The sequence below is a fragment of the Desmodus rotundus genome, chromosome 5 (genome assembly GCF_022682495.2).
Source record: "Desmodus rotundus isolate HL8 chromosome 5, HLdesRot8A.1, whole genome shotgun sequence".
Taxonomy (NCBI): domain Eukaryota; kingdom Metazoa; phylum Chordata; class Mammalia; order Chiroptera; family Phyllostomidae; genus Desmodus; species Desmodus rotundus.
The window spans coordinates 151870843-151898655 of NC_071391.1; the positions used below are offsets into that span (position 1 = coordinate 151870843).

At 38.1% G+C, this 27813-nt stretch overlaps 1 protein-coding gene across 1 annotated transcript in view; it reads right to left on the reverse strand.

Moving 5' to 3' along the window:
• The window catches only part of BABAM2 (BRISC and BRCA1 A complex member 2), a 335445-nt gene that overhangs the window by 299813 nt on the left and 7819 nt on the right, over positions 1-27813 (reverse strand). The window contains exon 3 of the mRNA XM_024552599.4: positions 2057-2133. Coding sequence (XP_024408367.3) covers positions 2057-2133 — 77 coding nt within the window. The remainder of the gene's footprint in view (positions 1-2056; positions 2134-27813) is intronic.

Consider the following 27813-nt stretch of genomic DNA (forward strand, 5'->3'; position numbering starts at 1 on the left):
ATGGAAGCAACCAAAGTGCCCATCAGTGGATGATAAAGGAGAGGTGGTACATATATATCACAGTGGAACATTACTCAGCCAAGAAAAAAAATGAAATCTAACCATTTGTGACAACATGGGAGTGTCATAGGCCTGGGGCACAATTAAGTGAAGTAAGTCAAACAGAGTAAATGCAAATACCATAAGATTTCACTTATATGTGAAATCTAAAGAACAAAATAAATGAACACACAAAATAGAAACAGAGTCATAGATTCATAGGAAAGACTGATAGAAGGGAGAAAGGTTGGGGAGCTGGATGAAAAAGGTGAAGGGATTAAGAAGTGCCAATTGGTAGTTACAAAACAGTCATGGGAATGTAAAGTACAGCACAGGGAAAGTAGTCAATAACTATGTTGAAAATAGTTGTAATAACTGGTATGGTGCCAGGTGGGTACTAGACTTGGGGAGGAGTCACTTCACAAATTATATAAATGTCTAACCACACTTCTATACACCTGAAACTAATATAAAATAATACTGTATGTCAATTATAACTGAAATTTTTAAAAAATAAATGAAACAAAGAAATTATAGGCCTGCCCAGTTAGGAATTTATAATCAGATCATCCTATGAAGTTACTTTCCATAGGGTGGAATCCCTTTTTTTTCCATCCATAATACCCACTCACCCCCAAAAACGTCATAGTGGCCAGATGTGTAACCCCAGAAAAAAAATACAGAGGATTTCCTAATGAAATAGAACAAACTCTTTAAGGGAAAGCTACAACAGTTAAGCTCTGAACTGTGATGCATAGGGATCCCTCGTACTCACAGCTGGCCCACCCTTAGCCCATATACTCAGTAAGCCCGGCCTATACAGAAGTCCCAGTCAAGAGTTTTACTGTCTGTCTTAAATATAAATGGACAACTCAGAACCACTTTTTATTTGAGGAAAGGCTATAGAATAACAGAGAGGAAAAAAAGATGATAAAAAAATAAAAATATAACCCACGGGGGGAAATAAGATAATTCAGAAAACAGGGGGAAAAAAATCTATATCCTTTGCAAACTTTTAAGATACAGTATTCATGAAATAAGAACAAGATGTTGTGAAAGAGAAACAGAGAGCAAGAGCAAGAAAGAGCTCTTGGAAATTAGGATGCCTGATCATGACTGAGGTAATAAAAAAGTATGAGAAGAGCTACAAGAAAGGTGGGAGAAGGAAAGGTGAGCAGGAAAGGTGGAAAGATGGACAGAAATGTGCAATCCGAGCAAGTTATTTGAGACTATGTTCCAGCAACATAAAGGGTTAACCTACTTAGCAAGATACAATCCTACAAAACATTTCTCAATACACAGATTCTACAAAACAAGGTCAAATCCAAGGGAATAACAAAGGAAATCCCATAGTGATAACTGTGCAGGAGCAGGCCTGCAGAGCAATCATTCAAGCAATTTATAAACAAAGACCAGAAGACAATTACAGATTTAGAATCGATAGTTAGTTACCAATCTTGACAATGCAAAAGGAAAACAACAGAAAACAGAAGTTGGGAGGTGAAGGGAGAGGGCTGGAAAGAAGCACAGGGGCTAAAATCTTCATCTTATAAAGTGGGGGGCCAAAAGCCACTATGGTTAACGGCAAACTAAATAAAAGCATACTCAGTGTTCATCATTACTGCATAGAGATTGTGCTTCAGTATAACAGTGCTGACTCTGCCAGGCACTCACTAAGAATTTTACATGCTGTTCACTTAGCTGTACAACACAGTGCTTAAAATGATCCTTTAAAAAAATGTTTTAAAGCTACAGGATACCCAACACAGGAACCAATATTGGTGATACGGTTACACTAAAGAGGAGGAGAAGAGAGAGAGAAAGGATGCAGTGAAAATAGGCTGATGCCTCATGTATCAGAGCAGGAACTCAAAAGATACTAATACCTAAAATCGGTAAGTCAAGAAACAGAAGCATAAACGTATTATTTAAATATAGGAATCATTTGCAGAAGAACTAAACACTGAAGCAATTTCTGTAATCTACATTTTCAGTAAAACAGCCATCATTTACTTACATTTTAATGTCTCTCCAGCATAGGGTATGTGCAGTTTAAATCGGTCACAGTTGGGTCCAGGAGTCAATGACGTGCAGCTTTAAAAAAAAGGAAAAGAAAAGATTTTTTTTAATCTCACATATTTAAGATATTTCATAGAGTAAATAAAAAGTGATCTTTATAAATAGAAGATTAAAACACTGGCTTACAGAACAAAATAAAAACCCATAGTGGTCATGAAGGCCAAGACAGTAATACTTGCCCTAAAACAAATAATTCATTTATCTCGCCTTCTAAGAACAAACACTGCTTCAACTATTTCTCTCAAAGAAGCACATCCCTCTTTCCAAATAGATACATTATCCAAAAGAGGTCTGTAGTCTTTGATGCCAAGGATTGTAAAACAAGAGTAATGTTATGGTCATATTTTAAATATGGGCTATTAGCTTTCACTCAATACTAAGAAGAGCCCACTTTTGGCCTTTTTTTGGTACCAGACAGTTTTCTCTCCTTCCCTGAAGGTGCGGTGTTTCCTCTAAACTTGGCACCCCACGGCTTACCTCTGCAGGAGAGCAGGAGAGCACAGTGCCCTGCGCTCAGCCTCAGATACAATACAGATTCATTCAAAAGGGCGGCGAGTTAGTCACCCAGGTCTTGACAGCTTGGTATTTTTTTTAATCTATTACTTCACAAAGTTATACAATGTGCTTTGTTCTTTATACAAATTTACTTTCATGAGTTATCTTTCATGATCTTACAAGTCATAACTTCAACTGTGTAACAGCAGTATTGACTCCATGAACTAATAAAATATTGATGTGAAGACTGAGGAAGTTACTAAATAAATGTCTTCATTTAGTTTTCTAAAGTGAGGTTTTAATTTATAAAATAAAGCAAGAAGGCTAATTTTCTTTCATAATTCCAAAACTTGCTATGAAACATTTCTGAAACAGAGCCGACGAAAGTAGCTGAAAGAAAGGAAGCACAGTAAAGGCACAACTTCCCGAGATGTCCAGTTGAAGGGCAAAGGCCATTTGGAAAAAAATTTGAGAAATGCTGGCTTTAAAAATATCTAACTCAGACCTCATATTAAATTTATTATTTTTCCCCATAACTATGTGAATGTGAAAGAGAAAAGAACATGACAGAAACATCAACTCAGATGTATTTAATATAAATCACTAGGTTGGCTGTTCCTCTTTATCTTTGCTGGCCAATAGAAACACCAGTTTATAAACGACACAGCAAAGTTGCACTAGTAATTGCATACTAACGTATTTTAGTTTTTCACAAGTTTTAAGAACATATTCTCCTTTACCTATCAATATTAAACATTCTGCAGAGCACATTTTATTAAGTATTTCCTTTATAGTATAATCTTGTCTAGTCCATAGCAGAATATTTGAAAACACTTATAGAAAATAATTATAGCATTACAAAATGTAAAGTATAATCTAACGACAGAAATGATCCTACAAGAAAGTGAGAATGTTTTCTTATAGTCAATCAATACTTTAATATAATTTTTAATAAAAAATTTCATAATCAAGTATCTTTTGGGGATTAAAGATCAAGTTATGTATCTCTTAAGTTATTAATAGTACAGGAAATCCTCAGGATTAATCTGATTGTAGTTGTTTGAATTAGTCATCGTTCTTCAATGTGAAATTAGTTTCTGAACTGTTACTTTCACTGTTGGGCCACAATTTATACTATTTACTTTAAGCTTTAACCAGGCCTGGGAAAGTGTTCTGGAGCCGTGTCCCTTCGCCCTCCTGTCTTACTATTTGTAATGCTGGTTCCAGCCACCCCAGGGTGTAAAAAGGTACATTTCTCCCTCTGAGTGATTCATCCATTGATTTTTTTTCACTAAGATAAGATTTACTGAGCATTGTTCTAGTTGTCAGGAATACAGGGTGGATAAGACAGACAAGATCTACAGTCTCATGGAAATGTAATTCTGGCAAGGGAAGAAAAAAACAATACACAAGAGACAAATAAACGAAGATGGTTTAAGATTGCTAAATGCTATGAAGAAAATGTAACAGGGTGCCGCGATAAAACAGGAGTTACACTGAGCGACTGGGGAAAACCTCTGAGGAAGTGAAATCCAAAACCCGAATAACACAGAGGGGCCAATCATGGTCTGGGGAAGAACATTCCAGGCAGAGGAAAAGGCTGGTGCAAAGGAGTGAAGGCAGGATCAAGTTCAATATTTGGGGGAAGAAATCTGGACCTGTGTGGGGAATGCCACTAGAATAGAGTGGATGAGGGAGAGAATCGCAAAGGATTAGGACAACTGGTAAGGAAGGGACATACCTGCAGAGCCTTGTAGGTAGTAGCAATTATTCCAAGTGCAAGGAAAAGTTCTAAGAAGAGTAATCTTACCTGCTTCTATGCTTTTGAAGGATCACTCTGTCTACTCTGTGGGAAAGGGACTGTAAAGAGTTCAATGCAAATGGGGAGACCAGACAGAAGTCCATTTCAGGCAAGAAAGATGATGGATACTTCGACTAGAACAGCAGCAGTGGCGACAGAGACAAAATACATTTACTCAGTAGGGTGACCGGGAGAGGAGTAAGTTTAGGGATAAGGGAAATCAGGAGTATAAAGCAGCGATTTTAAACCTTTTCACTTCATGGCACTCATAAACTAATTACTAAAATCTGCAGCACACCAAAAATATATTATATTTTTTGGCAATCAAACAAAAAAAAGTATAATTTTGATTCATTCATAACAGATGGCTATTTTTGTGTTTGCTGTTGTCACTTTTTTATTTGACAACCTAAGGGAAAAGAGGTCAGTACCCCTGACTAAACAGTCAGGTATTGCATGTTTTAAAAATTCTTGACTGGCCAAGTAAGTAGGTCAGTTGGTTAAAGCATCAAAATGACACACCAAGGTTGGTTCAATCCCTGGGACACATAAAATAACCAACCAATGAGTGCATAAATAACTGGAACAACAAATAAATGCACACTCGCTTGCACCCTCTCCCCCACTCCCACTTCCTTCTTTTCCCTCCTCCCCCTCTTCCTGTCTTAAAAAAAGAAAAAACAAAAAAATTCTTGTGGCACACAGGTGGAAAATCGCTGGTATAAAGTGTGAGATGATAACCAAATCTTATATGGAAACAGAGCCAGATTAATGGGTGGGCTAGCCAAAATTTACCTTAGAGAGTGTGCTATATACATTGTTGGTAAGATCACTCACTTGGAGTAGGGATGGGAATGAAGGTAATACTCCCCAAATTAAAATATTAAAATTAGAAGAATTACAAATTTGGGACCAAGAGCTAAACTGTTCATGGCGACGAGGAAAGGCCAAGCTTCCATCAGCAGGACTCTCTCCTATAGAGCACCAGCCTCTGCTCCAATAAAATATTGAGCGAATTATTTAAAAGATCTGGTAAGTTCTATCTTCCATAATACACAGGATAAAAACATAGGTTTATGGGGGGAAAGTTGATGTCATGGTACATAAAGGTTCTTTTAAGACTAAACTGAAGTGTTTCTTCTTTAATTACCTCTGTCTAAAATTGGTTTTGGTCATGTTATTTAACTTACTGTGAAATCTCAAATCGCACTGAAGGGGGGCATGACTTTTTCTGTTAACCAAAAAAGGGCACGGGTTGAAAAAAAAAGACTGAAAAACACACATGAACAGTGTGGCGTGCATTTATAGAAAAGATGATCTACGTATGTACATTCTTGTGTACATAAACAGATTTCAGAAGAATCACCAAAATGTAGCAGGATTTGGGGTGATTTTTACAACTTTCTTCAATTGCCTTTCTGCACTGTTTTGATTTTTATAATTAACAAACTATTTTATAATTATATAAATAGTTTAAGGCTAACTACATCCTTTTTTATATTTGACTAAGTTAAGGTGGCAATGGCTGCTTGATTTACCTCTTTCTCCAAAAGTGCTCCACTCCTTTACAGAAGGAAAGAATGCAGGTCATTTACTGATAAAGAGCCTTCCAGTAAAGTATATGAAAGTCTTTACATTGTAGTATCGAAAACTTCACATTTCTAGCATTCATTGTGTCTCCCATTTTCCCTGTGTCGGAATTCTGGCAATGGCTTGGCTGGGCACTGCCCGTGTAAAGCCTCCTGTAAAGTTGCGCTCAGATGTCAGTAACAGGTAACTAACACAATGGGAAAGTTCACTCATCTAGAAAGTCATTTCTTACACAAGTATGAAAATGCTAAGTAAAAAGTTACTAACTCCATTAAAACTTTATTTGTATAGTGGCAACTCGTCCTACCATATAGTTAGATCCATGGCTTAAAAAGCCAGTATTACAAATTGAGTAACTTTTAATAATCAGTCTTCAAGGATTTAAAATTGCTGGTAATTAAATTGTAATTTCAAATTTGTCCCTCTACTGTTTGCTGAGTGCTGCTTACTATATGTCAGGCACTATGCTAGGTGCTGAGACTACAGCGATGACAAGAACAAAAAACATATCTTGGCACTGCAATGGAAAAAGTTTTTGGATGAAGAACTACTCTCTTAAAAACTATCTTTTACTAAATTCTAATTGCTTCCATATACTGGAAATGCACTATTTTAAAGTGGGAGAACAAAAGGAGCTAAGCTGTCACTACAGATTATCCGAATGGGAATATCAAGTGGAAATTCTTGATAGCATCAAATCAGGCAGTTTAGCCTAGTACTTCACAACAAAAACTGCAGCTCACCATCAATAAAATAAAACGCTAAATAAAATAATCTCACATACTCTCATCCATTTGGTATCTTGCCTCACATCTAATCACACACTGCCAATATTATTACCTATCTTGTAACTGTGGCTTGTTTTCCCAGCCAGATCATAAGATTCTTGGTGCCAAGAACTATTTTATACTTTTTTAAATGTCTTAGTACAACATTTAGCAGAGTGCTAAGCACCCGGCACTGATGAAATTTTAGTGTATGTTTATAATTAGAAACTAAACCTAAAAAGTGTCACTTTACAGATGACGACAGTGAAGCCCAGAGGGTCTCACAGGCACTCAGTAAGAGCACTGGGAGTGGAAATCACTTCCAGGGCACTCCAGCCACATCTTAGTGCCTGGACCTAGACACCTTTAAATCATCTTTAAATCTCCAGCATCTGGCGCCAGTGTCCAGGATGTGGATACTCCAACCCCTGTGTGTGGAGATAAAGATTTGCTGAATGAATGCAAACACCTTAACTCCCAGTCCTGTGCTCTTTTTGTGCCAAAAATTTATGATTTAACTGCAGTTGGGAAGATGCTCTCATTCTCCCCTCTGAGAAAGGAAAAAGTATAATTACTTGTGAAAGGTCGTCCCTTTGAAGAGCTGTACATGCGATCCCGAATTTAAAGTCAGTAACTAAAATTACTCTCTTTTCACAATAAATAATAACAAACAGCTAATATTTTTTAAGCATTTACTATGTGGCAGACACTATTCTAAGTTCTTTAATTAAATTATTTAAGTCCACAGTAACCTTCAGAGAGAGGTGCTATCATTACCTCCATTTAACAGATGAGGAAACTGAGGCACATAGAAGATACGTGCTAGTAAATGACAAAATTGGAATCCAAGCTCCAGGTCCATTTCCTTAACCGCTACACTAAATCATCTCTCAATAATGAAAGGTGAAACCTAGAGAAAAATGTGAATTATGATTTTTTCAACAAAAGCCATTTTATTAAGTACCTATAATAATGAAAAGTAAAAGGGGACAAAACACTGCCAAAAAGGTGTTCTACCACATGCATTTTAATGAAGAGAAAATGATTTAACAATAATGTGTATAAGACCTATATACATGTAAATCAATGATGCAAAAGAGGGAACAAGGCTCTTATAACTTAATTAAATAGACTCTACAATATTGACACTATTGATTTATTTAGCAAACTCTTTAAAAAAAATAGTGACAGGTAAATTTGGATTTGAATTCTCTTTAAAACATTACTTGGGCCCTGGCTGGTGTGGCTTAGTGGATTGAGCACCAGCCTACGAACCAAAGAGTCGCCGGGTTGATTCCCAGTCAGGGCACATGCCTAGGTTGCAGGCCAGGTCCCCAGTTCAGGGCATGTGAAGGGCAACCACAAATTGATGTTTCTCTCCTTCTTTTTCTCCTTCCCTTACCCTCTCTCTAAAAAATAAATAAAATCTAAAAAAAATATTACTTGGACTTTTAACCACTAATTTGACAATTAATTTTCTGAAGTTACTGAGATCTGACTCAAATTATTAAAGTACAAATATAAAGGGAAAAAGTTGGCAACTTCACTACACTTTATATGATTTTAATGACAACCAAGAATTAATCTGGATTAATACAGCTAAAAAAGATGTAATACAACCTTTAAAACATTAGCATTTTTAAGACAATGCAAAATATAAGCAAAATATGTGCTTTCTAATTTAATGCTAAACCTATCATTTGATGTATTTTCTGGAAAAAAATGTATTTTAAACCGTATCTATTCCTCAAGCCCTGTAAAAAGAACAAAGTAGATTAGTGCAGGGTTCCTTCCCTCAGTCTACGTCAGTTTCCTTTCCCCTGAGTATTAATTTACCATTTGGCCTGTTCTCCTACACAACTTCCTGTTTTCTTGATAATGACGTTTGTGCTTAACTAACAATATTCAACATCAGCTGAGAAGGAAGTCTTGGCTTCTGCAACCTAAAACAGCAGGTGTCTGTGAAAAAAACAGGCTCTAAGACCAGTAACTGCCTGTTAAATAACTGCTAAGTCACAAACTGGAGTGAATTATTGTTACCTGATGTTCACCGCATTTTCATTTTACAGAATTAATTCATTTTCTCTGCATTAAATCTATCATTAATGATTCCACTCAGATTAAATTAGTTTAAAAATTATCATGGTTTCTACACTGAAACACAGCCATAAAGAAGCTACAGGACTGATATGGGCTATCCTAACAGCTATCTAAATAATCTATAAAATGGGCAGCAAAATTGCCCTAAGGTAGTTTTTTCACATTGTTCTCCAGGAGAATGGAACTACCTACTTGATGGCATATGGTTCTGATACACCAAATATATCCTCTAAGCCTGAAATCTATTTCTAGGCCCTACTAGAAAGTGATGGTTCAATTTTTAGCATAAGTTTTCAAAATGCCATTACCAAAATAAGTGACTTAGCCAGGAATGTTTTTAAAATTATAAAAATAAAATATTTTTTAAATGTGTTTGCCAGTTCATGTGGCATCAACTGTTATTCCCAGTTTCTATGCTGTATCTCCATTTAGAGATGATAGATTTCCAATCTACTTTAGGGCAGGGAGTATTTTTAAATGTTAGTAAGTGTTCCTATACCAAATATGTGGTTTAGATTAAGCATTAATTCAGTAGGAATGACAGGCTCTAACAGTTAACTAGGAGGAGAAAAATCTTTTAATTTTTTGAGACAGATGCTTAGGTCATTAATGTTTAAGCTTTCTTTTCTATTATGTGCATTTATCCCTCTGTTAACAGAATAAAAGAGAAAATTAATAGTATTATCTCAATAAATGCAATATAAGTGTTTGATAAAATTACACATCCATTCATGATTTTAAAAACTCTGCAAACAAGGATAAAAAAGGAACTTCCTTAATGTGATAAAGGCCATCTACAAAAAAACCTACAGCAACATTATACTAAATAACAAAATGTTAAATTTTTCCCTTTGACATAAAAAAATGAGACAAGGATACTGTGGACCCTGGGGAAGAAGACACCTACTAAGAAGGGCTCCTGGTGGCTAACTGGGCTCAAATTTTAAAAAACAGAGCCTAGCAGCTATTTCTACAAAGGGGTCTCTCTTGCAAACTGCACTTCATGGAGAAGACTGCACTGAACTATCAGCCTCTGCACTGAACTGCCTGCCTTGCACTGTCTTTCTGCCATCCAAGCTAGCCCTTATAAAGGAGTTCCTATTTCAACCAATAGGACTAAAGCTTTCGCCATCCAACTGGAGTTGTGCAGCTATATCCCCATCAACATCTTCACTGGCCAATCAGGAGAGTCCACTTTGGAGCAATCCAACTATGGATTTGGAGTCCTTATTTGCAGGAGGGCAGCCCAATCAAGGACCAGAGCAGGTACCTCTGTCTATAAAAGCAATCTCCCCCCTGGATCTGGGAGCGCATTTTCCCTTTCCACTGAGGACTGACTACTGTGTTTCCCTGGCTGAGCTGACACACTGGAGCTGTCTCCCCAGAGCAGAGTGGAGCAGACCAACGCAGTAGGAGGAGGGCAGAGCAGACCAGCAAGGAGCAGAGCACTGCTGCATAGCCAGAAAGGGGCCTAGCCCTAGGGCTGCTTCACATTTCACAGCCACGCTATATCACAACTGAGCTGTTCCACAGCTGTGCTGCATCACAATTGAGCTGTTTTGCACTGTTGGTGTTGAAAGACCATTAGCTGACAACACTATCTAGCAGCTTTTACCAGTTTTATTCAACATTGTACTGGAGGTCCTAGCAAGTAAAGTAGCATGGGGAAATAAGGGCACAAATATTGAAAAGAAACAACTAAAACTGTACTTTTTTTGCAGATAATATGACTGTGCATGTACAAGTTTTTCAATCTTCAGATGCATTATTGGAAATAATATGTTTAGCAAAGTTGCTAGACAAAGAACATCAAAAATCAACAGTATACTGTATGTATATCTACATACCATCAATAATCGGTTGAAAAGTTTTAGAAAGCTGCCATTGAAAATAACATCAAATGAGCAAATCCATTTCACAAAATATGCACAAGATATCTCTAAAGAAAGCAATTTTTAAGAAGAAAATAAAGAATAAATGAAGACACATGTATTTTCAAAGGTTAAAAGACAGGTAATGAAAAGATACCGGTGACTCATAAATTGACTTGGAAACTAAAAGACAGATTCATTCACTCAATCTTTCTTTCTTTCTCTCCTTTCTTCCTTTCTTTTTATTTTATTTTTGTTCAAGTACAGTTGTCTGCATTTGCCTGCCACTACACCCCTCTGCCCTACCCATCCCCGCCTCCCAGCTTCAAACCTACCCCTTTGGCTTTGTCTATGTGTCCTTTATACATGTTCCTTGATGGCCCTTCCCCTATTTCCCCCATTATCCCTCTCCCCTCTCCCCTCCGGTTACTGTCAGTTTGTTCTTTATTTCAATATCTCTGGTTATATTTTTCTTGCTTGTTTTGTTGATTAGGTTCCATGTAAAGGTGAGATCATACGGTATTTGTGTTTCACCGCCTGGCTTATTTGACTTAGCATAATGCTCTCCAGTTCCTTCCATGCTGTTGCAAAGGGTAGGAGCTCCTTCTTTCTTTCTGCTGTGTAGTATTCCATTGTGTAAATGTACCATAGCTTCTTTATCCACTCATTTACTGGCAGGCACTTAGGTTGCTTCCAGCACTTGGCTATTGTAAATTGTGCTTCTATGAACATTGGGGTGCATAGGTTCTTCTGAATTGGTGTTTCGGGATTCTTAGGGTATAAAAGACAGATTCTTAAAATGTTAATAACAACAGCATTCTTTGAAAATAGTCCCAAACTGAGTGATTAAAATGCAATTTCAAACTGAATCCCCAAATGCCCATCAGCTATGGGACAGAGAAATAAATTAGGATGCAATCATAAAATGAAATATAAAGCCATGGAATAAATAAGCTACATCCTCATTCAACAACACAGATGAATCCCACAAACATACTGATGAATGAAAGACTAAATAATGTATGATTCCATTTGTTTAAAGTTCAAAGCCAGAAAACACTACAGTGTTTGTGTGCTGATAAAAACAGAGAGAAGCAGGGAAGTGATGGCTGTAAAAGTCCAAGCAGTGGTTTATCTGCGGGGAAAGAAGAGGGTGGTGACTGGGAGAAGGCACATAGGGGGCTCTGGAGGCACTGCCAACATTTGATGCCTTGATTAGGTAGTGGCAACACAGATGTTCATGTTGTGATATTTATTGAGGTGCAAGAATATGTTTTGCTCTCTGTGTTTTAACAAGCACTCCAGGTGACTCTGATGCACTCAAATTTGAGGACCACTGCTTTACCTATACACTATGTCTGGGCCTAGTAATAACCATAATAGTAATTTCAGTTGCATTTGCTAATGCCATGGATCCACACGGCCATCTGCATATGCAAGTTCATTTTCGTTTCTGTGAGGGGTTGATGGTGGTTCTCTCAATCATTCAGCTGCCTTCAGCATAGTGTGATGTGCTACATGGATGTAAGGAACCCACTGTCTAGTTTTAACCATACTAAAGTACTAAAGAAATGGACAAGTGGCTTACGCTGATTCTTGCAAAGAATCTGTGGCTAGAAAAATAATGCCATCAAGGACAGGCAATCTTCAGGTGAGTGAGGTTGGAAACTAGTCTTATGGCACAGTGTATGCAGCCAACATTGCATTTCTTCCATTAGTATCTATATGTTTTTTGAGATTTATTTTTCAGGTATGACAGGTGAAAATATCATATTATAAGTAACATTTTTATAATAGTGCTTATTTCATCTTATATCATTCTATAAATATAGTTATAATTAAATAAGTATGCATGTATTGGGGTTCATAATCAAATTATTTGAGGTACATAATCAAAAAAGTTTAGAGATTGCTGCTATGAGTCAAAGAATGGAGTTCATTCTCAGGAAACTGGAACTGTAATCAGAACACAAAAACCAGGCCCTGGCCCAGTAGCTCAGTGGGTTAGAGCGTCGTCCTGATTCACCAAGGTTGCAGGTTCACCTCAGGTCAGGGCACATACAAGAATCAACCAATGAATGCATGAGAAAGTGGAACAACAAATTGATGTTTTTCTCTCTCTCACCAATAAATGGAAATTTTTCAATAGGTAAAAAAAAAAGACAAAAATCAAACTTATGAAAGTCAAACAAGACACAATTTAAATTAACAATTCAAGACAACAATAGATACAAGTCACAAAGCAATTAGCATGATTAATTGCCAAATTAGTGGTTAAAGGAAATAAGCACAATAGAAGTTGAGAGAGCAGAGAAACCACTTTTAGCTGGGATAATCAAGGAAGGTTCATTGGAATATGACTGGCCTCTAAGAATGAGTTGGATCTGGTCAAACTGGGAGAAAGAAAAATATTTACCTACCCATTGTCCTTAAACAGGAGTAAAACAAAGGAACATACTCTGCTAGACTGAAAGTGCTATAAGGAAACAGAGTTCATTAAACTTTGAATCCCTCAGTGTGCCACAGCACACCCGCTGGGACACAGGAAGCACCTATTAACTAGTGCATAAATAGTGCAGGTGAGCAAGTGGAACTGGAGAGGACAAGCACACTCCATGGTCATGTCAAAGTCAAAGCAAATCACATAAATGTCCTGGACTGATTACTATTCCAACTGTGGGAATGCTGGTAATTCTTACATTAATAAATATCACAGGAAATACTCAGGGACAAGGCCAACTTACATGCTATTTCTATACAATAAATGTACATCATCATTTTATAACAGTAATTTTTTTATCAAACAGTATGTTCAATAAATAGAGTCCTGTAACCGTTTTAGGCCACCACTTTCGTTCCTTGACCCAAAGCATGTGGGAAATGGATGTATTTCCTAATCTCTGAATTCTGGGACCTTATATTTTATACCAGTTGTATACAGTTGACCTTTGAACAACACAGGTTTGAACCATGCAGATTTTTTTCAATCAATACTGTAAAAGTATTTTCTGTTCCTTATGTTTTTCTTAATAACATTTTCTTTTCTCTAGCTTAGTTTAATATTAGACTATCATACATACTACATGTAACATACAAAATATGGGTTAATCAACTGTTTACTGTATCAGTAAGCCTTCCAGTCAAAGGTAGGCTGTTAGTACTTAAGTTTGGGGGAAGTCAAAAGTTATATATGGATTTTCAACTGTGCAGGGGGTAAGGGGTTTTGAGCCCCTAAGCCCTGCATTGTTCTTTACGGGAAAGGAATGGAGCACGTCTTGGCATGTAACTCAGATTCTCAAGGGAATCAACAGGCAGAACTTAGATCTCTTCCCCTTTTTGGCTTTTATGATATTTGCTTTATTTATGTTTGTATCTCCACATCGCCTCACACTTACTAGGTGCTCAATAAATGCTTTTAAAAAATAATAAATTTGAGTGAACATGAACAGTACAAAGGCGTGGTACAGGAAAGAATGGAAAACCAGTAGGAAGTAGGGTGGAGGTGGAGAGGTCAGGGAGAAGAAAAACAAGAAGTGGATGAGTGACCTGCAGTGGAAACAGACAGCAAAGTGAAGGTAACCATGGAGAATGAGAGATGGAATGGAAGAGTGGAGAAGAGGGAGAATGAACAGATTCTAAGGTGTCATTAAAGGATCCCCTTTCCTGTTGGTACAGGTGATTTCTAATATGGAAGAAACGTGTTTTAAACCCTCAGATTCTTCTATTTAAATGCTTAAGAAAAGACTTAGCATCTGCTACATGAGCATATCTGGAATTATCAAGTAATGAGATAAATATACCCTTCATGTACTTATGGTTGTTAGATGGTTTTAGAGGATTTTTATTTCTTAGATTGTTGTTTAAGATGCTATTGTCATACACTATGAATTGTGTAAGTTAAATAACCTGCCTCTTCATTGGTTTCCTTGTCTGTAAAACAGATGCTCTGTAAAACAGAGTGGAGCTAATAGCCACACTCCAAGGGAGTTGTTACGAGGATCCACTGACCTGGTATTATAAAGTTTGCAGAACAGTGCCTGGCACCGGGTAAGTATTTACTGTTACGTGTATTCAAAACCATAAAATGCAAAACCAAAAATACAGAAAAGAAAGTCTATGTCAATCACTGTTTTCAATAAATCCTTAATTTTGCTTGGGTAGTAATATTCAGGATTAAAAACAACTTCAGTTGCCCCCCTCTCTTACAATACTTCCTTCATTTCATAGACAAAATTTCTCACAAGGGGTCCCACCATGAAGAGATTGAATCAGAGCAGTAAAACAATTTTCCCAGGTCCTAAAGCATATCTAATGGAGCCTATGAAGTCACTGGGCTGCCCAGCAGGGACCCTCAGGGGAACAAAGGGAGGCCCATACCAAGACAGGATATCTCAGTAGTCAGCGGAGCCAGAAGAGAATGAAAGGAGCTGTCAGAGAAAAACAAGGAAGGGAGCCTCAAGTCTTGACCCAAGGCTTTCAAACTTTTCTGACACACAGTAAGTTTTAAATCACCATTTTATATCACCAGTAGGTATGCATGTATGTACTGAGTATGCATGTGCCTATACCCTATACTTATATGTGTATGTGTGCATATATGAATTGAAATAATTTTCATACAACAGTAATTAGATTTATTACATGAAATGCACTGATATTTTGTTCTTTTCTATTTCATATTTCTTAAATGTGAATTGAAACCCACTAAAATGATTTCTTAGCACACCAATGGGTCAAAACCTACCAATGGTTTGCAACCAAAGCTCTGTCCAATATAACCTCAGGGAATGAGCTTCCAGAAAAATGAAGGTAACAGTACTCTGCTCCACACTGGTCAAAACCATTCCTCGAACACTTCACACATTCGAGGATTACACTTTAAGAAGGATGGACACTAACTGGATCACATTCAGAAGAAGCCAACAAGGATAGTGGAAGGTCACAAATCACAGGGTAAACGCAGCAAGGCATGATGGCTGTCCTCATTTGTGTGAGGTGTTGCCTCACAGAGGGCTGACCAAGCTTCTTCTACACAGCACCCAGAGTGACACAAGAAAGGGTTCCGGGTAAACACAGGAAAGCACTTCCTGAGAGTGTTAGCTGCCGAGTGAGCCTCAGGGCGTTTCCCTGGGACATGAGATACTATGCTTGGACACAGACTGGACAGTCACTAGTCGGAGAAGCACAAGGAGGGGCTCATACATCACATGGTGGCCACTGGGGTGTAATGCCTTCCCATCCTGAAATTCTGTAAGTCTAGACTGTTAAGACAATGTTATACAATGATATGACTTTCAATACCAGCTCTTTAAGTTTTTTAAAAGAAACAAATTCTACAATGAGCCACAAAAAACAAACCTGAAATGGTAAATGATAATATTTTAACAAAAGCAATGTAATAAAAATAGCAGTCTTTAAAAATCTTCACCGGTTACAATTATATTTTCTAAGTTGATGGTTATCCATACATAACTTTAACAAGTAAATAGCAAAATAATGTTTGATCATTAAAATGTGCAGGAATAAAGGAAAAGTGTTTACAAAAAAAGACTGTATTATAAACATTTTCTCCTTACGTCAAAGCCACACATCATAAGTACAGCATAGGAAACAGAGCCAATAATATTGTAGTAACTGTATATGGTGTCAGGTGGGGTACTAGGCATATAGGGGGATCACCCCGGAGTTATATAAATGTCTAACCACTATGCTGTACACCTCATACTAATGTAATAGTGAGTGTCAACTGTAACTGAAGTAAAACTATAAATAAATAAGTGTCATGCTTCTTTGATATACATGCAGAATACTTAAAGTTATGATGCTCTGAGTTTTTACTGACCCAACTAACTGAAAATTTTCATAATTTTGAGAGACATCTCATTCTTATAACCATCTATCATATTGTTCTACTATATTTATTTAAAAAGAAAAAAACACTATCTCAGACCACCCAATAGTCAGGAATCACCACTTATTACTAATGTACTACTGTCCAAACTTTGAGACAGAATTCTAAACAGGCCAACTCCTGGACTGGAGGAAAGCAGAAACCCTTCCAGAGCAGGACTGCTCCAAGGTGGGTCCATGGAGTAGTGCTACACCATCAACAGTTACTCATCCACCAGTGAGATAAGCACAGAAACTGAGTAAGAACTGGAAACTTTTATAGCAATAAGTAAGAGCAGCTTTAAGTCTTAGGAATCCAATATTAAAAAACCCAACCCTGGATGTCATATGTGTTTTTTTTTCAGACCTAAAATAGTTCATTTTTAATTTATTTTTTATTGTATTTTATTGATTATGCAATTATAGTTATCCTGATTTTTCCCCCTTTGCCTTCCTCCACTCAGCATCCCTCACTCCCTCAGGCAATCCTCGTACCATTGTTCATGTCCATGGGTCATGCATAGGTTCTTTGTCTACTCCATTTCCTATACTGTACTTTACATCCCCAGGGCTATTCTGTGACTACCTATTTACACTTCTTAATCCCCTCACCTCCTCACTCATCACCCATTCCCCCACACACCCATTCCATCTGGCAACCATCAAAAAGCTCTCCATATCCATGATTCTGTCTCTGTTCTTGTTTGCTGAGTTTGTTTTTTAGATTCAATTGTTGATAGATATGTATTTGTTGCCATTTTATTGTTCAGAGTTTTGATCTTTCCTTAAATAAGTCCCTTTGACATTTCATATAACAATGGTTTGATGATGATGAGCTCCTTTAGTTTTTCCTTACCTGTGAAGCTCTTTATCTGCCCTTCAATTCTAAATGATATCTTTGCTGGGCAGAGCAATCTTGGCTGTAGGTCCCTGCTTTTCATGACTTTGGATATTTCTTTCCAATCCCTTCTAGCCTCCAAAGTTTCTTTTGAGAAATCAGCTGATAGTCTTATGAGAACTCCCTTATAGGTAACTAACTTCTTTTCTCTTGCTGCTTTTAAGATTCTCTCTTTATCTTTAACTTTTGGCATTTTAATCATGATGTGTCTTGGAGTGAGCCTCTTTGCATAATCCTGTCTGGGACTCTCTGTGTGTCCTGGACTTGCATGTCTATTTCTTTCACCAAATTAGGGAAGTTTTCTTTCATTATTTTTCAAATTAATTTCCAATTTCCTACTCTTTCTATTCTCCTTCTGGCACCCCTAAGATGCAAATGTTGGACCTCTTGGAGTTGTCCCAGAGGCTGCTTACACTAGCATCATTTTTTTTGGATTCCTTATTCTTCTCATTGTTCTAATTGGTTATATTTTGCTTCCTGATGTTCCAAATATTGATTTGATTCTCAGCTTCATCCACTCTACTGTTGTTTCCTTGTGCATTGTTCTTTATTTCAATTAGTGTATCCTTTATTTCTGACTGGGTCTTTTTTATGCTGCTGAAGTCCTCAAAGAGTTCCTGGAACATCCCTAGAACCAGTGTTTTGAACACTGGTTCAAAAGATCTGCATCTGATAGATTGCTTATCTTCATTTTGTTTAGCTCTTTTTCTGTAGTTGTGATCTGCTCTTTGATTTGGACTCTGGTTTTTTGTCTCATTTTGGCAGCCTCCCTGTGTTTGTTTCTGTGTATTAGGTAGAGCTGCTTTGACTCCATGTCTTGGTAGCATGGTCTAACATAGTAGGTGTCCTTCAGGGTCCCATGGCACAGCCTCCGTTATCACCCAGGCTGGGTACTTGAGGTGCGCCCACTGTGTGTGCTGTGTATACCCTCCTCTTGAAGTTGAGCCTTGGTTGCTGTTGACATTCAATAGAAGGGATTTACCCAGGCCAGTCAGCTGCAAGGACTGGCTGTGACCAGTTACCACCAACCTCCGCCCTCCATGGAGGATCAGCTGTGCAGGGGCAGGGTGGTGGTGCTCCAACATGGTCTGCAGCTGTCCACAGGATGCACTGGCCTGAGGTTTCCTAGGTGGTACAGGCCAAGGTCAGCCCCCACCTGTGTTTTGCCCAGGACCTCCCTACCTGAGCTATAAAGCAATCTGAGATGGCTACTACTTGTGCTAGGCTTGGAGGTTCCCAAGAGATGTTCAAGCTGTGAATCTAGGCTGGCTGCTGCTAGTGCTGGACCTGGGGCTCACTGAAGCCAACTGCTGCATATTTGAGAGGATTTAGGAAGTTGTGAAGCATAAACCAAGACCAGCCTTTCATATGGAAAAGTCGCTCCAGTGGGTCAGTATGTTGGGTGGGGTGGAGTCTCTGGGGATCTTCAAGGCGGGTCAAACAGTGTTGGCCAGATTGTGGGGAAAGGGTTCAGTTTCTCCCTGTATAACACTGGAGTCTTTCAAGCTGCTACCCCTTTGCTGGAGCTCAGAAGGAATGAGTCTGAGTACATGAGTCTATGTGTGGGCTCCTTAAGAGGAACTGCGTGCGGCTCCTGAAGTTTCTTCCACCAACTCAATCTCCGCTGGTTTTTGTAGCCAGAAGTTGTGGGGACTTATCTTCCTGGCTTTGGAACCTTGGGCTGGGGGCCTGGTGTGGGCGTAGGACTCCTCACTCCTGAGATATCCCTCCTTAATTTTTATCCACCACTCATGGGTGAGAGACCAGCCCCCTTCCACATCTGCACCCCTCCTACCAGTCTGGATGGATGTGGTTTCTTTAATTCCACAGTTGTCGGACTTCCATTCAATTTGATTTCTGACAGTTCTAAGTAATAGTTGTTCTATATTTTAGTTGTAATGTTGATGTGGTTGTGCAAAGAGGCGAGCCATGGCTGCCTATGCCACCATCTTGACCAGAAGTCCTATGTGTTTTTAATATCATTTTTCTAGTAATTCAATTTTATCATATTTTACAAAAAGTTATCACTTGGTGGCAGATTGAAAAATTTTTTAAACATGTTTAAAAGTCTGGGGTTTCACCAATGACAGTTTGAGAAGCACATCTCTAAAGATCCTTTAAATGCTGAAGGTCCTTGGATATGAAGACAAACTGCTTTACTTTTATGTCCCTCAATCTCCTATTCACCTTGGTTTCCCTACTGCAATAACAAGCGCAATTAATTTATTCCGTTCCAAGGGTTCTTTTGATATATCTGCTGAATTGATAGTAATATCAATATAGTTCACTGCTTAAAATTTATCATCAGATTATCTTTCTGGCTGCTTAGAATTTGTAACACTACTTCATTTGTATTCAGATGTAGTTCCAACAAATTATTGCATTCATTCATTATGAGAAAACATTAGCTAATTTGATGATCTAGTTTGGAAGGGTCACCTAATCTCACCACATGACCGCTGGCATAACCCATGGCAGTCAGTCATATAATTTTTTAGAAAGTCTAAAGATACTACATTCCAGCTCAGTTTTCAATCCCAGACATCCACACTTTAGGAAGGGCCTGCAGAACCCTAAACTCAGGCTGAAAGACCTGTTATCTCTGCAATTTTGCCCATCTTCCTCGACTCTCAATTTTCCATTTGAACTATTTTGGCCCCCAGAGTCCTTTTCTGACTTAAATATTATTTTATTTCTTATATAGATATGTACAGAGATAGATTTGGTAAGTATATTTATAAAAACCTGCCAATAAAAAATTCCTAATGATATTTTCATTACACAAAAATGTCATAAGCACTCCCCCTGGGAAACAATGAGTAAATACACAGTGTTGTGCTACAAGAAACTGTTCCACTATGACAATCATTACATACGTTCCGTGAAGATTTACAGCCTCACTCAAGTGTCCAAATCTTCAGTAACTCAAATAACAGGAAAAAAAACAACCCAACAATAAAATACTTACGTGTATTTAATTTCTGCCCCAGTACCAACTATGGAATTTTATTCCTTCCCCATAGTCTTTAATTTGTAGACCTCTACAAACTCTTGTCAAAGTATCTATTGCTCTGAGATCCAGCCCATTTGTAGTAATCTGTTGCCTAGAAAAATTTACTCTTTTAGATAGCTACTTTTTCTGAATGATTTCTCATACTGAACTATTCCTAATGTTTAAGTTTTAGTCCAATTGCCTAACAAATTTCAGGATTTTAACCAGTCATTTTTTTCATGTTCATATCTAAAGATATCTCACAAATGTAGATGGCTGGAAAATCCATTCTACAGTATAATACATAAATAAGTGATTCCTATCTTTTCCTGACCAGTGCTTTCTTGAAAAAAAAAAAAAAAGAATCATAACATCTAGTAGAGAAGACCTAGGATCTAGTCCTAGACTCCCACCACTTAACACCCTGAATGAGAGTTTCTTACCCTCTCAGAGACATATATCCTCACGTGTTTAAAAAAATCTTTTTAAGGAGAATTATAAAAACATTCTTCATAGATCTACTGAGGGCAAACACAGCTTATGGGGGGGGGCAATTTTATACTGCTCACAAATACTAAATTCATCTACTGCTCATTTCTTTAGAGAAATATATATACATATACATACGTATATATGTGTATATATATAAATAAAATAGCCATTGTCTATTAAGAGCTCTGAATCTACTGTTGGCCTTGGTTAGTATCCACTACAGGATTCCCGGTAAAATCAATTTTAAAGTCTTTCCAAGAATGCTATTAAAAATTCTCTCATTTCTACAATATAAACTATACTCACACAAAGAGTCCTGATGACAAACCTATACTGGGAATAGCACGAAAAATGACAAAGCTGCTTTCCTTTGAATTTCATTCTTCCTCCAGTCCATTTCTTTTGCCTTCTTTCCCAATGTCTGTCTTTATTCCTAATACCAATGCGACTTTCCCCTTCTGCTATCTCACCCCACTGGGGCCCTATAGCAGAAACTAAGCCATATTCACTTTTTTTTTTTTTTACAAATTACATTTAAAAATTTCACTGTAGAAAATGGTAGTATACAGAAATGGAAAGTACCAAGTAACCCCCTTCATTGTTCATCCCTCTTCCCATTCCTGAGTTTACACTGAGTTTGTCAAAACAGCCCTGGCCAGGTGGCTCTCTTGGTTGGAGCGTCCCCCTGTGCATCAGAAAAGTAGTGGATTCGATCCCTGTTCAGGGCATATACCTAGGTTGTGAGTTGCACCCTGGGTTGGGGCCTGTACAGGAGGCAATCTGATTGGTTTCTTTCTCTCTCTCTCCTTCCCTCCCTCCCTCCCTCCTTCCTTCCTCTCTAAAATTAATAAACAGCCCTGGCTGGTGTGGCTCAGTGGACTGAGTGCAGGCCTGCGAACTGAAGGGTTGCCAGACTGATTCCCTGTTAGGGCATATGCCTGGGTTGCAGGCCAGGTCCTCAGTTGGGGATGTGTGAAGGGCAACCTATCGATGTTTTCCTTGTACACAGGTGTTTCTCTCCCTCTCTTTCTCCTTCCCTCCCCTACTCTAAAAATAAATAAAATCTTTTTTTTAAATTTTAAAATTAATAAACATATATTGGAATGAGGATTTATAAAAAGGAGTGTGGTAACAGCATTAAGAAAGACATAAAGACTGACTGTGAAGAGAATGGAGAACACAGAAATAAACCCGCACATATATGGTCAAATGATTTTCACCAACGGTGCCAAAATCATTAAACAGGGAAAAGACTGTCTTTTCAACAAAAAGTGTTGGGAAAACTGAATATCCACATGAAGTTGGGCCCTTATTGTACACCACATACAAAAATTCTTAATTAAAAAATCAAAATGGATCAAAGACCTAACCACAGGAGCTAAAATGATAAAGCTCTTAGAAAAAAACAGAGGGAAAGCTTCATGACATTGAATTTGGCAATGATTTCTCGGGTATGACACCAAAAGGACAGGCAACAAAAGAAAAAACAGATAAGTTAGACTTCATCAAAAGAAAGAAAAATATGGTGCATCAAAGGACACTATCAACAGAGTAGAAGGCAACCTATGGAATGGGAGAAGGTATGTGCAAATCACACATCTGACAAGGGACTGGGATCCACAATATACAGGGTCCGGCAGAAGTAACACCTGCTTGAGTGTGGTTGGTAGGGTAATAATACGGGTGTAATAATTTATACTTCTAACTTGAACATTTCACCTAAAATGTCACATTGTGTGCTTGAGGGTGGTATTGTTATGTTACAGAATTACACGCTTATGATTTTGTAATAAAACAGGGGTGCTATTTATGCCAGACCCTGTATTTAGAACTCCTACAATTCAACAACAAAAACCAGTTAAAAAATGGGCAAGGGTCTTGAATAGACAATTCTCCAAAGAAGATATACAAATGACCATCAGCATATGAAAAGATGCTGAATATCACTAATCATTGGGGAAATGCAAGTAAAAACCACACTCTGATACCACTTCACATCCAATAGGATGGCTATTGTTAAAGAAATTTTTAACCAAGAAAGAAATAAAATAACAAGTGTTGGTGAGGTTGTAGAAAACTGGAACCCTTGTGCTTTGCTGGTGGCAGTGTAAGACTGTACAGCCACTATGGAAAACAGTACGGAGATTCCTCCAAGAAATTACACACAGAATTACCATATGATCTAGCAACTGCACATTTAGGAAATTCCACATTTAGGAATGTGGAATTGGAAACAGGGACTCAAAGAGATACTCGTACACCCAGGTTCATAGCAGCAGTACTCACAGTAAGCAAAAGGTAGAAGCAACGAAAGTGTCCATTAGTGGACGAATGGATAAACTGAATGGGCTACATTTATACAATGGAATACTTATTCAGCCTTAAAAAGGAAGGAAGTTTTAATACATGCTGTAACATGAGTAAACCCTAAAGACATGCTAAGTAACATACTCCAGTCACAAAGGTACACACACTGCGTAATTCCACTTAGATGAGACATCCGAGGTAGTCAAGTCCACAAACAAACACTAAGACTGCGAGGGAGCTGCCTAGGGCTGAGGGAGGTGGAAGGAGGGGTGCTGTTCAATGGGCATGGAGTTTCAGCTCTCCAAGATTGACAGGTTCTGGAGACGGACGGCGACGACAGCTGCACGACAGTGTGAATGTGTTTCACGCCACTGAACTGCGCACTGAAACACGGTTAAAGCGGTGAGTTTATGTTATGTCCATTTACCACATTAAAAAACAGAACGTGCCAAGCCTCAAAGTGAACATGATGATAATGTACTGAACCACAAAAAATTTTAAGTAATGTTTTTTAAGTGAAGAGTGTCTTAGGAGTCTGTAGATGAAAAAAACAATTGTTCTCAGGGTGTTATACCTACTTAACAGTGGAACATCAAAATGTTCTCCAAAACTTCCACTTGATTCAAAATCTCTTATCAATAAGTTGGCAAGAGCAAAGGTTGAGATAAAAACCTTTTCAGAAAACAAAAAGAATATATTTTTCAAAAAGTCAAAAGAAGCAAGGTCAATGGGAAAAACTACTTTCATAACAAGCCGTTAGAGAGATAACCAAATTACTCAGGAAATGTGGCCCTGAAAAGGAAGATTACAAAATTATTTCTCAAGAACATAGCACCAAAAAACAAGATTAGTCAAGTAACATGGATGCTGAAAATGGACCTGATCTACATGGGCACAAGGCACATGTGGGCGCTTCAACAGTGATGACACGGAAATCATTAATTTGGAACCTTAAAACATGTACTAAATGAGCCTCACTTACCCTCTAATCTTAAAGGACTTGGCAAACTTTTTGTTCTAATGCAACAAAGCTAGTCAAAAGCTACTACCTTAAAATTGTACAGAATAGAGAGGACAAAGATAACAGCAGGAGTTTTTGTTTCCTTGAACAATGCAAAGCAGAGCTAGGAATAGACTAAATGAATCTTCTATGCCCTTTCCTTTACACAGTAGACTGGCTACTTCCCTCCACCTCTTCCCCTACCCCGACCTCCAGACCAAACGCAGTCACCCCGAAAAGAAGTCACTGCAAGGCACAAAAAGCCCAAAATTCACAATCACCTGAAACTCCAGACCCAGACTTCTTCTAGCACTTACTATCCAGACTCTGTGGGAACACTGTGGAATTCTAGCAAAAGTTCCCAAAGTCGGCAATATCATAGTTCGCGTTGACTTTTTCTGCAAAAATACTAAGTACAAAATACAAGTGACAGCACTTTGAAATGTTAAAAGATCCATAAGCTGTTTAAGTAACCAAATTACACAATTCTAATAAAAGAAGACTGAACAGGCAGCTACCCAGGTTAAAGATCTAAGAGTAGAAAAGAGTATGAGCTGAGGCATGAGGAGTAGGGGAACTTTGTTTCTTTTGGGTAAAAAAGCCCAAGAAATAATTCCCAAACAACAACTTGGATTCAGTAATAGCACTCAAAATATCAACACCCTGCACTTGTCCACTGGGTTTCTGGATGCTCTGGTACCCAGAAGCACCCAAACCCTAGCAAATGTTCTGCCCTGTAACATCTCCAACCCCACCCACTCACTGCCCACACTAGGTCTCCGCCCTCCCCCAGAACTCCTACTCTAGTTTGCACGCCTTCATGAGAGGCCTTGGCAGGCAGTCTTCCTCAACCTTCCGTCAAGAACTGTTCCATGTCTCTGCTTGAGACAACTAACGTTCAATCTTTACTAACTATTGAAAACTGCCAGGTCTATCCGCTAAAATAAGTTGGTATCCCTAACCCATTCATCCTTCAACCTTATCGATCTTCATAACATATAAAAAGTTTTGCAAATCAATAAGAAAAAGACAAATACCCCACCAGAAAAATAGACAAATGTCATGATTTGGTCATTTTTACATGCACATGTGTGCATGCCAATAAATAAAGCAAAATAAAAGGGCAATTAAATACAATTTCCATCTACTGAATTAGCAAATAATCCTATAAAATTTGTAATACTGATATTATCAAAACTATAGAAGTACTGGCCTCCTCATATACTGCTAGTAGGAGTGTAAACTGATGTTTCTGGAGAGAAATATAACATGCCTGTTTATATGTCTTTACATATAAATAGACCAACATATTAAATATAGCAAAATTCTTAAAATTTATATACTCTTTAGCCCGAAAATTGGAAGTTTGCTGACACATAGGAATATATGCATCCATGTAGGCACTCTTATTTTTTATAGCCCCAGAGCAGATCTCCAGGTAATGAATCTGACAATCACCTAACAAAAGGCCAGGTTGCTGAGGCTCAGTAACTGACAAGCCCACCTAGGCCCAGAGCTTCAATTCACACTCTAAAGCCTCACTTCTTAATAGACAGGGACAGCCAAGAATCATCAGCTGGGGGAAAGCCACCAACATGAGAGACAGCACAAACCACAGATAATGCAAGGTATGGTGGGGGGAGGATTTTTATACTGCAATTAGTCAAGTGTATCTTGATTTTTACAAAAACCATAATTAATATCCTTACAGAGAAGAGAAGACACTGCATCCATACATGTTGAAGAAACTACAACATGTATGTTGAGGGTCTCCACAATTATAGATCGAGGCTTCCAAAATTCGAAGGGAAGATAATTTGCAACCTAGACCTGCCGAAATTATCAATCAATTTTAAAAGTAAAGACATTTTCAGACTTCCAGGAGCTCCAAAAATGAACCTCCTGCTCTCCCTTTCATAGGATGCTGATGGAGTACATGGTCCAACACAGCAAGAGGGCACAAGAAAGTAATATATGAGATTCAACACAGGGAAGACACAAAGGGAAACCTACAATGAGAGCTGGAGGGCATAGCTAGACTACAGTCAATCCCGACTAAAGGGGTTCTCCCACCAATCTTCCCACCTCAGCAGATGGCATGGCCATCTACCTCCCTTCTTAAGCTCTCTCAAACCCCCAATTCAACAGCCTTGTGATTTTACCTCGAAATATCTGCTCCCTTCTTTCCATCTCCATTGCCACCACCCTATGCTAAGACTCCATCATCTCTCACCTGGTCTGTTGCAATGGACAGCTAACTAGTCTGCCTTATCCCGTACAAGCTATTTTCCCTATAACAACCAGAGATTTCTTTAATATAAATAAGATCATGTGACTCTGCTTAAAGTCCTCTAGTACCTTCTCATCCCACCCAGAATTAAACTCAAGTTTCCAAATACAGCTCACAGACCTCTGCATAACCTGGCCCCTGACTATCTTTAGAATCTCATGTCCCTCCCACCCGCTCTCACTACATTCCAGGCACAGTGGCCTCTGATCCTTGAACATGTGAAGCTCTATCCCACATTTGCACACTGTATCCTTTTCACATCCACTTCCCCAGCTCTTCACACTGAATTATTCTCATCTTTCCTGATTCAACTTAAATGTCACTTCCTCAGAGCTTTCCTGACCATCAGCTCTCAATCAGCCCCTCACCAGGTCAGTTTCCCTTCATTTCCTTTTCTCAGTGAGTTAAAAAAAAAGGGGGGGGGGGTAACTGAATTATGGTATGTCCTAGTAGAACAGTATGCAACTATTTAAATGAGGTTATCAAAAAGTATTTAGGATATATGGCTCAGCAAGACAATTTTTAAGAATTAGAAGATGGAAAAGGAGAATTTTTCCACCAGTTACCATGGCATTCTATAAAGCTGTAATAGTTAAGACAATGTAGAACTGGCACAAGGACAATGAGGCTGACATGTCAGGACAGGAAACCTGGAACAGATTATATGTGATGTAAACTTGACCCAACAGCAGCAGCATTACAGATCCATGGGCAAAGAATAGCCTTCTCCATAAACTATGCTGGACAACCAGTTACCTAGATGGGGGGGGGGGGGGGGGAAATATATCCCTATCTCACAACATATTTTATAGAAAATATAAATTTCTATTTAAAGACCAAAAAGGAAAACAGGTAAACTTTAAAATTCTTAGAGGAAGATTTATTACTTTGGGGGAGGTCAGAATTTCTTGAAATGGTCCCTTTCTCTCTCTTACAAACACACACACACGGACACAAATCTCAAAAATATAGACAGGGTCCAGCAGAAGTAACGCCTCCTTGAGTGTGGTTGGTAGGGAAATAATTTATAGTTTTAAGTTGAACATTTCACCTAAAATGTCATATAATATGCTTGAGTATGATATTGTTATGTTACAGAATTACATGCTTATGATTTTGTAATAGAAGATTTTGTAGTAAAAAGGGGTGATTTGTGCCGGACCCTATATATTAATAAATGTGACTTCGGGAAAATTAAAACTT